This window comes from Amblyomma mixtum, chromosome 2, assembly GCF_055824585.1.
Source record: "Amblyomma mixtum isolate Tamu chromosome 2, ASM5582458v1, whole genome shotgun sequence".
NCBI lineage: Eukaryota > Metazoa > Arthropoda > Arachnida > Ixodida > Ixodidae > Amblyomma > Amblyomma mixtum.
Window position 1 is genome coordinate 243,185,529 of NC_143013.1, and position 16,882 is coordinate 243,202,410.

Genomic DNA, 16,882 nt, shown 5'->3' on the forward strand with positions numbered 1-16,882 from the left:
GAAGCGTAATTGCTGGAGTGCATTAATTCCCCCCTGCATCCCTCTGTGTTGCCCTGTAAGCAGTGTATAGGATGCATGGCACACTATCATGGTAGCATAACAGAGGAAGATGCATTTCTAACCTGAGCCAAATATATATATAAAAAAGAATATGGCTGCACCACATGACATACTGTCTAGTAGCTGACTGCAGGGTCACATGACAAGCAAGTCAATTCATCACTTTATTTGCATTTCTTTTCGCACTTGGTACACCAATGGCTTCGCAATTTACTACAGGCACAACAAAACTCTAACAATGAAGCTTACAAAGCCCCGATGAACTCTGCACGTGTCTTGCAACACATCCCAGAAATGAGGTGTCCATTGGCAAACCACCTCATCTGGCCACTCCTTGTTGATACCCTCTCACAACACACAAGCAAAAAAAAAATGTGTCGACTACAGTAAGGAATGTATCCACTCTTTTGAGGTAAACGGAGTAGCAGGCCTTCAAGCAGCACTGTTACAATTCAATACAACAGATAAATAAATAAGATACATAAATACCCTGATAACAGAACAATTCAAGAATTACAGAGCAGGCTGTCAATCTATACAAACTGAAGTAATTCTGAAAGAATATGAATGTACACCGATTATACATAACGTTCCGACACACGTCACACAGTAGCCTTCTTCAAAGATACTTCCATGACTGAAAAACTATCCAGGGCTTATGAGCCATAATGGATTGGGCCCAAAAGAAGTATGAATATTAGGGGGAAAAAAAAGAAGAAGAAGAAGAAAGCTGCACGGTAGCGTCACAGATTGTTTCACGCACCAAAGTATTGCATTGTACTATGAAAGCGAAAAAAAAAAATAAAGCGCGACACAAGTCCTGCTACCAATTACTTTGACACAACTGTTATCCACCAGCACAGCCACCATCGACACGAAAAGCTTGGGGGCAATTTCTCACAAATAACTGCAAATAACCTCAGCACTTGCACTCACGGACATAGTTAAAAGGGAAGCGGCTACAAAAGCGTGTTGGTGCAGGAATGATTTCACTTTAATGTGCACAGCACACACAAGCTAAAATGTGAATGTGTCAGCTTCGCATAAAAAAAAAACAAGCGATGCCAGTGTATTCAGCTGCTTACACCCTGTAGAGGAGACCACAAGCCAGACTGCTTTGCAGAAATGCAATGCAGCTTCATTGCACTCAAGAAGAATGTGCGTTTGGTAAATGTTTCAGTTCAGAAAGGCTTCTCTGGTGGCCGACACCTGTGAACATTGGCAAGGTGCCTATTAAAGCTTGTCAGACGAGTTCGAGAATGCTTAAGGCGCCCAGGACACCACCACGAGCCATGTCCTGCTGATCAAGAGTAGATTTTTACTAGGAACGTATCCACCAACTGCTCAGTTTAACAGCTGAAAGGTGGATACTCTGCCAGCCAGCATTTTAGGCACACTACAAAAAGTAATGAATAAGAAATCAAACTATTTACTTCAGAGATGTGGGAATGACATTCATCATTAAACTGCATTAATCCTGTTATTGATATTTTATAGACTTTCCAGGTATGAAATCTTTACTAATTATATCTTTGGAGCAAATACAAAGGCTGCATCATACATACCCTGCATTCGTGAATGAATAAGACCCACTGACATGACCCCCTGTGACTCAGACAGCATTACAGCTCATCAAATGCCATAAGCTACACTCTTTTTGTTGCAGTAGCTTCCACAGTCGAAGTTTAATAGAAGAGCAACAACCTGAACATACAAACCAAGAAAAAGCTTCTGCAAGTAATCTCCAGAAAAAAATGAAAAAATAAACTGGTTCGTGTGGCGGGAGTACAACTGAAGAAGCAATACTTTGTCAGCCTATAAATCACTCGAGATTTGCAGAGATTAAATAAGGAAGCTTTAGGGTACCGAAAGGTATCCCAAATAGTAAAATTATCATCACAATAGCATAGGATGTTTTCTGCACCCTGAACAAACTGCATGGAACCTGTATTGTCTACAATGCAGGGTGCATGTCCAGAACTTTCGGGGGCACTTTTTGCCTGCTAGCTGTTGACACAGTGTAACAAACTTGTGGCAGCCACATTCACCATCAGCACAAGCGAGTGGTTGTAGCCTTGTGCTCTTCCGAGGCTCTGAGCACCTCCCTCATACAGTATGGAGAAAAAATAGTTCAGAATACAACCACACGCACAGCAACTGCAACATTTGTGGTTCGGTTTGGTGCTCTTAATTTTATAATTAAGAATTTCCACTTATTTGTAGTGGTTTAAAAATTCACAAAGGTAAAAAATTAACTAAAATAGCACACAGCGCCAACGTATTCCTGTCAGCTTCGAGCAACTGCTGACAATACTGTCTGTTTCACTTCCACAGCGTTCAGTACCCCTGCCGCTCTAAAAAACATTCTTAAACGCTTCGCTCGAGCTGCGTACAACACCCTGCAATGAGCCACATTCTTTAAATAAAAGAAAAAAAAAAGCACTCAACCGAAGATTTGGAGAGCATAACCAAAAATATGGTAAAGCGCCATGTAAAAACATAAAAACCAACAGATGTTCTGCCACAGCAAACTTTCTATCGGAGACCCAAGTAGTGTTGGTATGAATGCGTCAATTAAACACTGAATGCTATTCTTCTGTTTACAAGAAAAATTGTGTCAAACAATTCAGCTTGCCAGCTGTATGCTTCGGATCATACTGTAGCCAATTTTTGCACAAATCAGGCCTTAGTGCATTTAATACACATTTTGCTTTCATGAAATACTGAGTTGTGCACCAGTTAGCAAAAGATGCAGGTCACGATAAGCAGACTAGAGGTTTATATCTTACGAAGAAAGAAAACATTTTGCCTTCTATTCAGCATAAACAGAATGTTTAGCACAATGCTGCAGCAAGATCTCATACTACACTCAGATGTGCACCTCTACTCCCCAGCAGCTCCAGAGCATGAAGGAATTGCATCCACTCGCCAAAACCTGACTCATGCACTTGGAAATATTTTACAGGCAAGCCACTTTTCCCTGGTTCCAACTCAAATCACCAAAAATTTGGAAGAAAAAAAAACAAGCAAGAGCAGCACAGTGCCTTACCGCTTCTATATTTCTCAAGTTTTATAGGAAAAAGGGCAGACCTCTGGTTGTGTGTGTATATATATATACATATATTTAGTTTCTCGCAACAGCTCCATAGGAGTTCCAACTGCAGCATACTTCTTCCGGATTCCAGAATAGATGCTTCTTCACTGTACAACACCACACGCGTTTCCTACGCCAAGCTCAACAAAGCGGACTCCGTGGCAGTGTGGTGGCATGCTCTGCTTACAAGTGTGCAGTCAACAAGAACCACCTTTGCATCTGTGCTAGCTTGGCCACAAAGAAGCAATCATGCACAAGCCTCTGTGGCACCACACTCGTGTGTTGCCCACAACCATCCGCCCTGTTGCAGCTTCCCAAAATCCCTTCTCCCAGGACCAGTTTGGGTGACAGCGAACAAACATACCATTTCACCAATGGTCACACAAGCCAATCTCGACTGAAATGCCCAAGATGTTGTTCCTTCTTGTACATTGTCTGTCAAGCAACTGGCTCCCCGAAAGCCAGTGTAATCACTTATGCAGTCAGCAAAGCTGCGTGAAAAAAAGATCTTAAAAAAACAGGGCCAACAAACAAAGGTCAAGCCTGGAAAATTTTGTTTTCAAAGACATCTCATTTCCAAGTCCCTGAAATCGCCTACTTTACTTCATTAGCCACTGGACTAGCTTTCTAATGTGTACGCCACAAATGCTTCTGCAGTTCTGTTTGCATCACATTAACAATGCTAGTTTTTCAGAGAACTGGTATCACAGTGCAGAGGAACATTTCCTGCAACGCGGTGGCTCAGTGGTTACGGCGCTCGGCTGCTGACCCGAAAGACGCGGGTTTCTTCCCAGCCGCGGCGGTCAAATTTCGATGAAGGCGAAATTCTAGAGGCCCGTGTGCTGTATGATGTCAGTGCACGTTAAAGAATCCCAGGTGGTTGAAATTTACAGAGCCCTTCACTACAGCGTCCCTCATAGCCTGAGTTGCTTTGGGACGTTAAACCCCAATAAACTAAACCAAACTTGTTTCAAGAACCCCTGTAGCTCTATTTTCTGGTAATGTTCAGCAGCTGAAGTGAACTAAGAAATTGAATTAAGTTGTGAAACACAATCAAGAAAAGAAAATGTTTAAAACATTTTAGAACAAAACACACGCGTAAAAGCTGCCACATGACAAAACAATCACTACCACACAACTGAAGGAAGCTGCAACTTGTATCATGTATTGCGGCTACTTATGGTTGCCTCTTTGGCAAGGCGCACAGACACAGAACACAGTGCCATCACAACTGCGTTACCGTGACAGCGTAGACTCAGGCTGCAGCAACCACTTCAAGCCCTGTTGCTGGTGATGCTTGGGTTTTTCAGGTTTTCGTTTGTTTGTTTTGTTACAAATTATCCATCACTGACAAGCCAGGGCCAAAAACGTACACACACTGCTCAGGGTTTATGACTCGGGAAAAAGTGGCACAAGGATGATCGGAATACAGGCATACCAGTAATCACTTGACAAGAGCCACAGGTTGAAGCAATTTTTCAGAGCATCCTCCTGGTTATCAGCAGTGTTTAAAACCACCAGTGCTTTTTTGGACAAAGGGTTCCGAGCGAAACAGCTGCTTCATTATGGCCACTTCAATAAGACTGTGCATTAGAGCACAAAAAAGAAAAAACCGTCAAGTGCTGCAAGCTGTTGTAGTGTTATTGCAGCAGTTAAGCTTCCCCGAAGCAGTGTTGTTTGGCAGCACTACAGCTTTAATCAAACACTTGCAATCGGCATGCCTTGTACAATAGTGAAATGGTAGTCTCTAGCACTGCACAACAACAAAAGCGCATCACAACAATCACACGGATGGCTAAAGCTCCTCAGAGGCCATGGCTTCACCCCATGAGCACGTTTTCACCATCAGGTGCAAAATCGCAGCCAGTTGACATTGACACAGCCCCACCACTGTACAAACTCCCTCGTGCTGTGAAGCAGTGAACAAAACTTTCCATGGCAAGCACTGCTGCTCCAAGCTGGCACTCTCTAAACTCTGATGATGTCGCACTCTTATAATATTGCCTCTCACGATGTGGCAGCCATCTGTATGGAGTTGAGGAGCTACTTTGTACTGCTTTCACTGCCTGAACACAATCGTCGGCTGTGATACAGATTCAAGGTTGCTTTGTAAGCAGCATTTTGGTAGTGGAGGGAACAGTGAAAACATTGACGTGTACTTAACCCTTTGATGGTTGCTGCTGTACATGAACGGTGGCATGGACGTGTCTTACATGGTCACTGCCAGATACAGTAGAATCTCGATGATACGAATCTCATGGGACCACGGGAAATATTTTTATCACCCCAGACAAGCCAAATCCCCATGCGGAAACACGGGAAATAAACTGACGCAGATCTGTTTGCAGCTGATGGGATTTGACCATGCACCACCGGTCACTTGAGATATTGGTGATGTGTGGGCTGTGCACAGCCACTCATTGCTCACGGCGTGCAACTGGTGATGCTCGAAGGATGCTGTTGCAACTCGGATGCTTGTATCATCGACCAGGAAATTTAACAAATTTTTATCACTGAGATTCTACTGCAATGTGGCGGCAATCGTGTGTTCTAAATTTTGCACCTTGCTGAAAGTAGATGCTTAAAAAAGGAGGTATCGCCAGCTCTTGAGACACAGAAGAGCCATTTTGTTTGTGCTTCTATGTTAAAAAAGAAAAAGAACTAATGTTTGCCTTGTTCACCACTAAAAGAGATTTACGATTCAGCGTTCACGTAGTTTATTTCCTTGCATGCGTCATCTCTCTTGTGGAGGCACACGAGAGCAGACTTTTATCTTGACTGGTGCTTTTGATTGTTTTATTACCCGCTCTCAAACAATACCATCACCCTCTGCTTTGTTTACTCCAGACAAAATTCACCATTCATAGGGTTAATAACATTAAAATAAGAGAGTGAACTACAAGCAGCTTTGATGCTACGTAAACATTCCGCTTAAAACAAAATGCGTGGAGTCTTTGCCATAATAAGCTCCAAGCACGAAGGAGAAAGACTCGAGAATGTAAGAAATGCGATCAGATTTTTTGACTGGGACAACTCTGCTATGCTGGGACAAGTAAGAAAATGCAACATGGAGCGAGTGGTCCAAGAGAAATGCCACATGCAGTAGGGGGCACTGTTATCAACAGAGCAGAAGTGACAAAGAGAAAAACAGAACTGAGCCGTTAACCATAATCTGTAATTTGTTTTTTGAAAGTAGGGACAGGCTCCGTTGCTTATGCAATACCCCAGTACTCATTGCGTACTACTTCAATGCGCCTCTTTCCAGTCACTGAAACTTCAGTCTGTTTACAGCTGGACATGAAACAGGTGTGTGCGTTCCATGTAAAAAAAACAAAAACATTCCCACTATAGTTTAACAGGCTGAAAAATGCCTTCTGTTCCACACACAGAAATGGCAGGTAGAAAAAAAGCACTGTGCTGGACATAGCATTGTTTCGGATTTTGCAACTTGCACCTGTTACTGCTGTAGCTATGTGAAATAGAACTGCTCAGCTTTCATAATGTTACCAAAACAATGTCAATGTAAGCGTGCCAGTAGAAGTAAACACGAGTGTGCTCCTGTCACAAAAGTACTACTCATATCTCTGCTTGCACGAAAGAAGTAATAGTAATTACATGCACGGCTGCACCAGCAACACTGCCATTCATGTTTAAACTGCAACTCCCCATTTCTGCAAAGCGCAGTGTTATTGGAATTAGAATGCCACAGCATGTTCTGCGTACTTCCTTCTTGGCCTGTAACGTCCCCTCTTCCAGCCAAGGATAGCAATGATAGGATAGCAATCTCTGTCAAGAAAGCTGGAGGATATCCCTTTCATTCTTCCTTCAGGCACTAGCAACCCTCTTTTTTGGCTTGCTACACAGGTTTTGACACAGAAGTACACTTTTGGACTACGCCACAGTAATGTTGCATTGCTAGTTTGTGCTCGGCGTTGTGCGCTTCGTGAGGCCATAAACTGCCAAGTCTTCAAAGGCACATCCATTTTGATGCAATGGGTGTAGTTTGGCGGCTCGCTTTAACCCTTGCCATCATCTTTTGATTTTGAAGCTGCTCGTTTCTGCCCAGCAGACCCTGTGCCTTTCACTATGACCAAGACAACGTTTTTGCCTCAACCTGGTATTTAAACTAGAATCTCATTTCAAATCTGCGAGTGTGCGGACAGCCCCTCAAGGCGCCACCGCTTTGGGCACGCAGCCAACCCGAGCTGCATGCGTCGGCTTCGGGCTTGTGCAGAATAAACAACACGAAGTTTCTCTTAACATACTTTCCAAACTCACGAAGAAAAGAAAAAAAAAAAGGAGAGACAGGCGAGAGAGAAGAAGAAGAAGGCAGAAATATGAGGAGTGGGATGCGCTGCCAACAAAGCAAGGCCGAGTCCTGGTGCGAGTCAGTTTCCACCACGGAGGAGCAGAAGAGGGCGAGCAGGCCTACTTCTCGGTCATGGAGAGCTGGAGGACGCGCTCGAGCATTTCCTCTTCTTCCCGTCGGCGCCGGTCCTCCTCTTCCTTGGCCTGCTGCGACAGGTGCAGGGCCATGGCCAAGTCGGCACCGCCCCCGGCGCCCAGCATCCACTCGTTGCCGTCTTGCGGCGGCGGCTGCTGCTGCTGCTGCTGCTCCTGCTGTTGCTCCTGTGGTTCCTGCTGCTGTGGCTGCGCCTCACCCGTCGTTGCAAATGCTTCGTTCCCGCCGCCCACCGACCTCTGGTAGCTGGCTAGGCTCTCCTGGATGGCCCTGTCAACCAAAGAAAACAATGCACCCAGCTTGGAATCGGGTTGCTGCTACTATAATGGCCATATGGCCATTATGACATCCTAGTGAAAAATCAAGTGTGTGTGAAACATGAACAGCAATAAACAGTTGGTCATCAGTTGGGGTATCAGAGCGGAACTCAAATAGAAGGAAAACATAGCCAGGAGCGACCGAAAGCGACTTTCAACGTGCCTCACCTCTGCAAAGCATGGTCTTCTTCGAGCTCTGGCGCAACGGCCGGCTGGTTGGCTGTCAGGGCTTCCCAAACAGTGACCTGGACAAGAAGGAAACAGGATGAAGAGTAAGCAAGGGGCTAGCAATAGCCCCATAGCCCTCCAACGGAGTACTTCATAAAGGGCTCCGGTGGAATGCCAAGAGTGAGAAAGCGATCAAATTACATCAGCAATGGTATTCCTGATAAGAGAAAGACAGCGCGAACCTGTATGAAGGGGCCAGAGTAGAAGTTGAGTGCAAACGACAGCTTTCCTCAAGAACAGGCCAAGCAGCCTCTAACTAGAAATCAAACTTGCACTAGATGCAGCAACGCTTACTTGTCGCTAGTGTAACATTGGCAGGCAGGATGTGCTGGCCACTGAAAAATCAGATGCTCCAATTGCCTGAATAGACACCTCTAGCATACCATGTACCGTGTTACCATTACAGGTACTGGAGTACCGGAAGCCCGCATGCAGCCAATGCACATACGCAAATCGTCTTGACGGCACCAGATGGCGCCAGGTACCCAGCAGCTGCGCGCGTGCCTGCAGCATTGGGACCAATCAGCGCATGCTCAGCGGCGGTGGGCGGGCTTCCGGTACTTCCGTAATGGTAACACGGTACATGGCATGCTAAAGGTGTCCCAATGGCTCTAAGATTCTGTGGTGCCATATGCAAATAGTACCAGCAATAACGAACGAAAACAATTACAGTTAAGGCCTCTGCTACTACATGCCACAGCATCATGAACTGTGGTCATACACAGATACATGTACCGAATAGGCAGAATGCTGCAGTAAGGAAGAGAGAAAACAGGTCGCGTCTTTAATGTCATTCGCGATGTGCCAATGCGTGTGAGGACACACTGTTCTTGTGTCCCCTGAGGTTGTCTTCTCTGCACGGGAAGTCACATAATAGCAAGTGCTTGCCTGGAGCTGGTTACAAAAGCTGCCAAGAGACGGCATCAGTGCGGTAAACTTTACCATCACCTACACGCTTAAGTGGTGTGGGTGCCCGAAGAACCATGTTCTTGTCTTTGTATTAAGAAACTCAAAGCAGGCTCAAAGTAATAGTTCTCCATAGCGAAATGCTCGTAGCGCTAGCGCGTGAGTCAAGCATCCTTTGTCCCTTATCACATAATTTCAAAATTAGAGCACAACACAAGCCAAGGACATGAGAAAGACAGGAGACAGAAGAGTGCTAGCCTGAGTAGTATCTTTCTCACGCTCTTCTCCTGCGTTGCGCTCTAACTTTCAAATGATGTAGCCTCACCTCGCTCAAACTTACAGCAGCCTTTCTGACTAAATTTCCTTGTCTTATACTAAAAGGCATTATTGTTCATGAGATTAAGAAGTTCCATTCAAGCCCACTTGTATGCGGTAGGGAAGGGAAGATGCGGTCATTATGGTTGTCACTACACGCAGCCATAGTGACCACACCCTCGATTCCACCAATCCAACCAGTGTTTTTCTTCTTATTATTTCCACTGTCTGTTATTATACGAGGCTCTCGTACCTGATCCTCCTCCCCGCTTGCCTCCACGAACGACTGCTCGATGGCGTACTGGAGGAGTTCGTCGTCCTCATCGTTGACGCTGAATTGTCGCAGCTTGTTCGCACCTGCATCAGCACGGCAGAGAGAAGGAAAAGGAGGAGGGGGCAGTCCCACTCAGCACACACAAGACACTGACAAGCGGCACGCTGGAACTTTTCTAGAACCTGACTCCTCTTCTATACCCACTTATTGAGGCATGCCTCACCACCAGGTAGGGAAAAATTAGTCAAATTCTGCGCTAGTGTAGTTGAATCTATAGGCATCAGGTCGAAAGAAATTGGACACAAATAATAATCACAAAAAACAATGCCTGCCTACAGAATTGGCGAGTCAGCACAGATGCGGTTTATGGAATCATTGAACTTGACTTGCACTGGCACTAGATATGCAGCACTTCTTCACTCCTCGTAAACTCACAAACTCCTTGTTCTCCATAAATATAAATTGTGCACGTTTATACACTGGCTTTTTTGTAAGTCTTCGATAACTCACTTGGCACTGACTCGTAGCAAGTGGCAGTTAATTATGATAGTATGAGCAGCCTCATAAAATTTTATACTTCAACCCACAAACAAAAGTAGGGGGGAAAGGGGAAGGAGAGGACGTACATGATAGCTAGAAATTCACACACACGCACAAAAAAAAAGAAGTGTGTGTGTAACAGGAAATGTCCAGAGCATTAACCAAGCTCCATGCAGAAACCCGCACTGTATGCAAAGCATTTTGTGAGGCCTTATGCGGAAAGCACTGGTACCGCCGTATGGACTGCACTAAGTAACAACCGCTAAAGGGTTGCTCATGATTGTGCAAGGCAAAAAGTAGGAACGAAATGCAAAACAGAGCACCGCACGTCTCTGCCAACAGATAATCCACCGCTCACCATTAGTGCTGACTCAGCAGTTTCCAGTACGATAAAAATGCAGCACTACATATGCGCTACATTTAAAAGCCACAAGTTTCTTGAACAGGTGAAAATGTGCAAGAATTGGTTCAGGCATAATTAAGCACTGCATCGTCCCTCCATGACGACGAGCTGTTTTTCTGAAAGAACAGGAGACTACCCTGCCTGCCTTCATTCCGACACCACTCTAAGTAGAGTTTTCTAAATAAACATGAATTCGAGGCGGATTTAAATATGGAGTCCGTTTTGCTGCATTTCTAGTTGGTGTAAGTATGGCCAGAAAATATCGAGTCAAAGAGTGCTGAAAGTTTCTAGTCTGGGGAGAGTAAGATAAGATTACACGATAGGTGGATCGACAAACATGCTAGAATCCAAAATTGTAAGAAACAACCTTTGGCTTCAAATATGTTTCTCACTTCACTATAATAATCCTTAATACACACCTTAATACCAGAAGAGGGCAAATACGGGCTGGTTGGTACATGTTTTACGAATTGTAAAAAACAGCACAATCAAAGACGACACAAGAGAAGGACAAAACACCAGCGCTGACTAACAACCAAATGGTTTATTGCTACAGGTGAGGCAGCATATAAATGAAATGGCCCGGGTAAAAACACAAAAAAGCATGAGAGAAAGATACCGCGCAACCACACAACAACACAACGCGGTATCTTTCTCTCATGCTTTTTTGTGTTTTTACCCGGGCCATTTCATTTATATGCTGCCTCACCTGTAGCAATAAACCATTTGGTTGTTAGTCAGCGCTGGTGTTTTGTCCTTCTCTTGTGTCGTCTTTGATTGCACTGTTTTTTCCAATTCGTAAAACACCTTAATACATTCACATTTCTTTCTTTTTCCATCTGTCAGAACTACAGCTTAAAACTACACTCGAACACTATCACTACGATTTACTTACAGGGCCTTCAAGCTGGCTTCCTATCGCACTAGGGGAACGGGCACTAGCTGCCCTGGGCACTGCTAGAACCAACGGTTCGACTGACAGGCTCTCTCTGCGCAAGCAGTAGCTGGTGCAAAGACCGGACGCGAAAAAAAAAGGCTGCCATGCTCTTGCGCGATGCTGCCTGCCCCCTTGTGCTCGTGCATGCTTTCACTGCCTGCGCATTCCCGCTAGCTGAGCGTGCAGCACGTGCACTACTGCTGCTGCTGCGCCGGTGGTGCGGTGGGGCCTGGGCTGGCGACGGTGTGCAGCGTCAACGCACCTGCACCAGGGGAAACACCTCGCGTCTCACCAACCTTGCCCAGTGGAGCGGTGCAGATTTGTTTCTACACTGGAGAGGGGGGAGCAAGAGAAGAATCGGTGAATGCTGAGACAACCAATCGGGGCGACGGTGAAGCACCCCCCCCCCCAAAAGGAGATCTGCTTCTGAATGAATAAAGTCACAACAAAGTCTAGCAGAGGCACTACAGCTAGATCTGCTGCCAAGAAGTGGAACTTTGGACCGCAAGCCAGAAACTTGAAAGCAATCAGCGGAGAACTTTCTCATTATACGAAGACAGAAAGCAGCTCGACGCCACCAAGCAGCCTGGGAGTGAATACACCAAGGTTTCAAAGTTGTTCCAAATGTTTTCTACACCCTCCATCAGCCGCAAGCATAGGTCATCGCGGTGGCTGTTTGCGAAAAGTAAAGCTTTTGGCAAACACTGTCCTCACATACTCAAGCAGCACACTAATATTTTCTGTGGAAGCAAGCTGTTGGGTACCACGGTGCTATGACCAACCGACTTGCTCACCTAAAAATGGCTTGACCCATAATATTGACACTAGCTCATTACAAGCGCCTCTCGCCAAATTCACTACCTCACTGCCGATATTCTGCAAATGTTGCCACTAGACTTTCGAAGGCTGTCCTTGGATAATAATTGCTGATGCATTCTATAAGCCTAATGTAGACAATACAACAGAGGTGTAAAATGTCTTGTGCAAAATCCCAAGCTAAAGGAAGAAAAAAAAAAGCCAGGGGTGGAGATGGGGAGGGGAAGTTGCAAATGAGGGAAATTCCATCAAACTTGAATGAAGTTGCCAGAGCACTAAAAGAAGCACTAGAAATCCAGCAAAAAAAAAAAAACCTACTTGCCAACGTTAGGAGCAAAGCACAAAAACAGATGAGAAGGAAAGGCTACTGCAAACCAATATGAAAGGAACCATGCCACAGGAGGGAAATAACACACAAGCAAACCAACATAAAACATGCAGTGTGTCCCAGTCACACAGAAGACAGACATGACGACCATCTCCAAAGCCACAAAGGAGTTAGTGCACAAATCACAATATAATCAGCTAAGGTATGTGGCGAAATTACAGACAGCAAGAACTGCCCCCCCCCCCCCCCCCCCCCCCTTTAACTCCGACAGTCCCTTATAAAGAGACAAAAAGCCAAATGATTACAGAAGCCAGCCCCTCAAAACTGGAATGTCATTAATATCCATATAAAGTGCAGCCATATGGCTACAAAGGAAAGCTACAGAGCTGTCACAGAAACTTCATAGTTGAAAACCTGGTCTGGGGTTCGAACCCAGGATCACCGCCTGTCCGGGGCAGTCACTCTACCCACTGAGCTAACAGGACGGCTAGAAGATCAGATGGTAGGGCAAGAGTAAATTAGTCAACAACTATGAATGGGAACAGCTCACAATGTGTAGCATGGAATTAAAATTAGTTAACTAAACGACTTCATGTACAGTGAGGCTTAAACAGTACTGTGTTTAAAACTTTACAATGACAAATCCCAACTGCTTTTCTTAGGCTTAAACCAAACTTTCAGGGTCTCAAAGCAGGTAACAGCTACAAGTCTGACAAAGCCTGAAAATGGGAATGCAGTGGCTTTGCTGAAGTACCTCAGTTTAACAAGGCACACTTGCCTAGAAAAATGCCAGCTTCCCTTCAATGCCTTTGTGGAAAGGAATGCTATGCGCGATAAGGCTGCAGCGCTCTCACAGGCCACAGCAACAACTCAGCGTTAAAAGGTCTGATCTCAACTTGCACGAGATGAAAATAAGCTAAACAAGCTACAACCCGGCTGACAATGACTGCAAGATTATTAAGACGGAAGGGTTTAATATGGAATTCTCCTAATGCTAAGCTTGACCAACAATCTAGTGAAAAAAAAAAATTCGCAGGGACACCTGATTACATTATGTTGCTGGCAGAGCGACAGCATTTGGAGCTGTTGATGCCTTTGCCGGATGTGACTCGTGCGGCTTGTGAGACAGCGCTTCCCAGACACAACCTGCCACCTGGGAATCATGTGACGTAACTTTTTTTTTTTTTCCAAGTTATACTTCTAACGCTATTGCATTAAAAGTATAAACAAGACGGGGGAGTCAATTTGTTCCCCTTACAGCAACATCAATGTCACAGACATTACAAAGCTGAAAAAGAATGAAATGGCCATTTCCCGTCTAATTTATCACTGCCATAAGATTGGTCCGCTTCTCAATAACAGAAACCCCAGAGCTCATTTATGTTTGCAAATAGCAGCAATGCCACGACAACAGTATGCTGTTCCAGTAGGCGAAATGCACCGGCATTTCATTTGACTTTCCTTTTTTTTTTTGAAGTAGTTGTTATCGAAGCTCCTTCACTATGAGACAGCTTATCAAGACTGTGATGCACAACGAATTAAAGTTCCAAACACGCAGCATGTCCGTTTACGTACACTGCTAGGGAATGTGCCATTACTGGTCGGTGCGGCATCTAGCATCTCTATTAAGCTGCACTATGAGAGAAGTTTACAGCTGTATGACACTTTTACATGTGCGGAATGCACTTGAGAGGAGCAGAAAACGGAGAGACAGAGAGAGAGGTGGAGACCAGGTGCCAGAGCGAGAGGCTTGTGCGCGCACACAGAGACGACCCGTGTAACAAGACCAGAGCTTAGCGGCAGCTTCTGGCACAAGGTGCTGCTGCGGCAAATCGTATCGTCTGTTGTTGTTATTTACCGGCTGTGGGCCTTTCGGCATGGCCGGGGGTTGCTGCAACCCTTGACCGTATTTTGCACGGATCTCCTGCCGGCGCCTCTCCCTATGTTTGCGTCTACTCTCGGGGCTCTGCGGTGCTCGACGGTGAGCGCGAAGGCCGTCTGCCGCCAGAGCAGAAGAGAAGAAGAAAAAAAAAATCACGATGCACAACAGCACGAGTGGCAAGGCTTCAGACAGGTCTACTAGTATGCGACTCCTTACAAAGAAATTCGGCTGTTCTATGTTCTTCTCCTTCTGTACGAACCTTCACAACTGTCACGGAGCCAACGCACTTCTCTTTTAGCAACAACAGCAGCGATTTTCTAAAGAATTAAGGCTTGGCAAGACAGTTCATTACGTCTCCAGTGGTTGTATCCCTCAAAATGATGGATCAATGCATTTCATTTCTCTTCCTCCTCAACCCCTTTCTCATAAACGGATAAGGCATTTCAGGAAAGCTGAACAGGGGAGGCCACACACGTAACTATCAAGAACTAAACGCGTCTTACGTCACATTCAGAGACTGCAAGACGTTAAGCTGTCCTAACGACTGCCACTCAACTGCCGCTCTTCTCAGTAACATGCGGCATGTTCCAGCGGTTATTCACCCCAAAAAAGGAATGGCACAAAACAAAACAAAGTTCCAACAACAGAACTAAATGCACGCAAGAGGCTGCGGCCTACTAAAAGAAAAGCAGGCAATAGTATTAATCTGCAATTATCATGCTGGCAGAAGCAGCAGCAACAAAAGAAAGCAACAAATAAATTTCCAACAGCAGCCACCGACAGCATCTACATGACAGCAGTCATGCGGAACAGCCCAGTACCTAACTTGACATTCAGGTTGAGCAGCACAAGTATTCCTACCAGCCTACACACACCTACAACAGGCACTACCTCTACACTCCTACCATATAATTACTACTCTTGGTCTCTGCCCCTTTTGATTTCTCACTGTTAACGGGAATTTCAAAAGTATTCAGAAGAACATGAATGGCAGTAAATCATAGTGTGACCAGTACAACCACCGTCCATTGGTATATATTGCTGTAAACGCCCTCTTCTCATCCTGGCAAATGGCACTCCCTTGCTTCACTATTTACAGGTAAATGCTGATGCGAACATGTTGACAAGTGCCGAGAATTTATTTGTTAAGCAGGGAACTTTGTAGCATTAAGCAACAAACTTGGGGAACAAGATCTACTGCGAAGCAAAAAAAAAGCCTGCGAAGGCACAGGCTTTTACCAGCACCTTGGGAGTACCTTTTTACAGTTCCAAGATCGTTTAGGGTGACTTCAGCTTTATCGTCATTGCCAGCAAACTACTTCAGAAAGTTAATGGCACCAAACAGTCAATTGGCATCGCGATTTTGCAAAAACAGAATGCAGTGACTGTGTTCAACTGCTGCCACGCACACAGGCATTTGATTTGATGTTCCTACAAACAGTACAGTCTTTGAATGGCGATCGTTCCTGCTTTTTTTTTTTTACAAGACAAATAGTTACACAGGGTCAATCATTTATGAATTACATCCCAAAACAAAAAGAAGAGATACTGAGCTCTGTGAACACAAATGGGGGAACTTATGCTAGCTAAACATATCTATGAAGTTAAAGGTGCACTGAAGAGGAATCTGAACTCGTCTTTTTGCCGCTGGAACTCCATCTACACGTTCCTAGCATTCTTAAAAACTGCGACTTATTGCCCTGTGTGGCCGATTTCCCTAATTAAATCGAATTAACGCCCGGCTCCCGCCTTTTTTTTAATTCTGCCTCGTACGGTGGGCGGAGTCGACCAACGCGGGGAGTGCCTTTCAGCCAGCTCCGTGGAGGCTTTGCTTTCGCTTCATTTTGTTTTTTAGGTTTCCGTGAATAAATAGTTTCATTTGCAGATAATATAACCGCAAAATAAGCCCGCAGAAATAAAAATACGCGCGGACTATTTGCTTCTACGGACTACTATGTATCACTCCGCCGATGGCAGAGCGGCAAGCCGCCACGGGACTGGGTGAAAGGCACTCCCCGCGTTGGCCGACTCCGCCCACCGTACGAGGCAGAATTAAAAAAAAAAAAGGCAGGAGCCGGGCATTAATTCGATTTAATTAGGGAAATCGGCCACACAAGGCAAGAAATCGGAGTTTCTAAGAAAGCTCGGAGCGTGTAGATCAAGTTCCCGCGGCAAAAAGACGAGTTCAGATTCCTCTTCAGTGCACCTTTAAGCACTCTGGAAATTTGCAGTGTTAAAAGTGAAAACAAAAAAGGAAAAGCGAGACAGGGAAGAGTAAGAGCAACCTTGTGGAAAGGCAACACAAGGACATGGCAGCAAG

The 16,882-nt window shown here is 45.1% G+C and overlaps 1 protein-coding gene across 3 annotated transcripts in view; it reads right to left on the reverse strand.

Moving 5' to 3' along the window:
- Nucleotides 1-211: 211 nt before the first annotated feature.
- LOC149363261 (ankyrin repeat domain-containing protein 13D) overlaps nt 212-16,882 on the reverse strand; it is a 41,854-nt gene continuing 25,183 nt past the window's right edge. For 2 of the 3 annotated variants that reach the window (XM_089573414.1, XM_089573413.1), the window contains 3 exons: nt 9,636-9,739; nt 8,102-8,178; nt 212-7,886 (listed from right to left, as the gene is read on the reverse strand). In XM_089573414.1, coding sequence (XP_089429540.1) covers nt 7,583-7,886; nt 8,102-8,178; nt 9,636-9,739 — 485 coding nt within the window. In that variant the 3' untranslated portion in view covers nt 212-7,582. Of the gene's footprint in view, nt 7,887-8,101; nt 8,179-9,635; nt 9,740-14,538; nt 14,679-16,882 lie in introns of all 3 variants that reach the window. The other variant, XR_016289073.1, reaches the window with a different exon arrangement.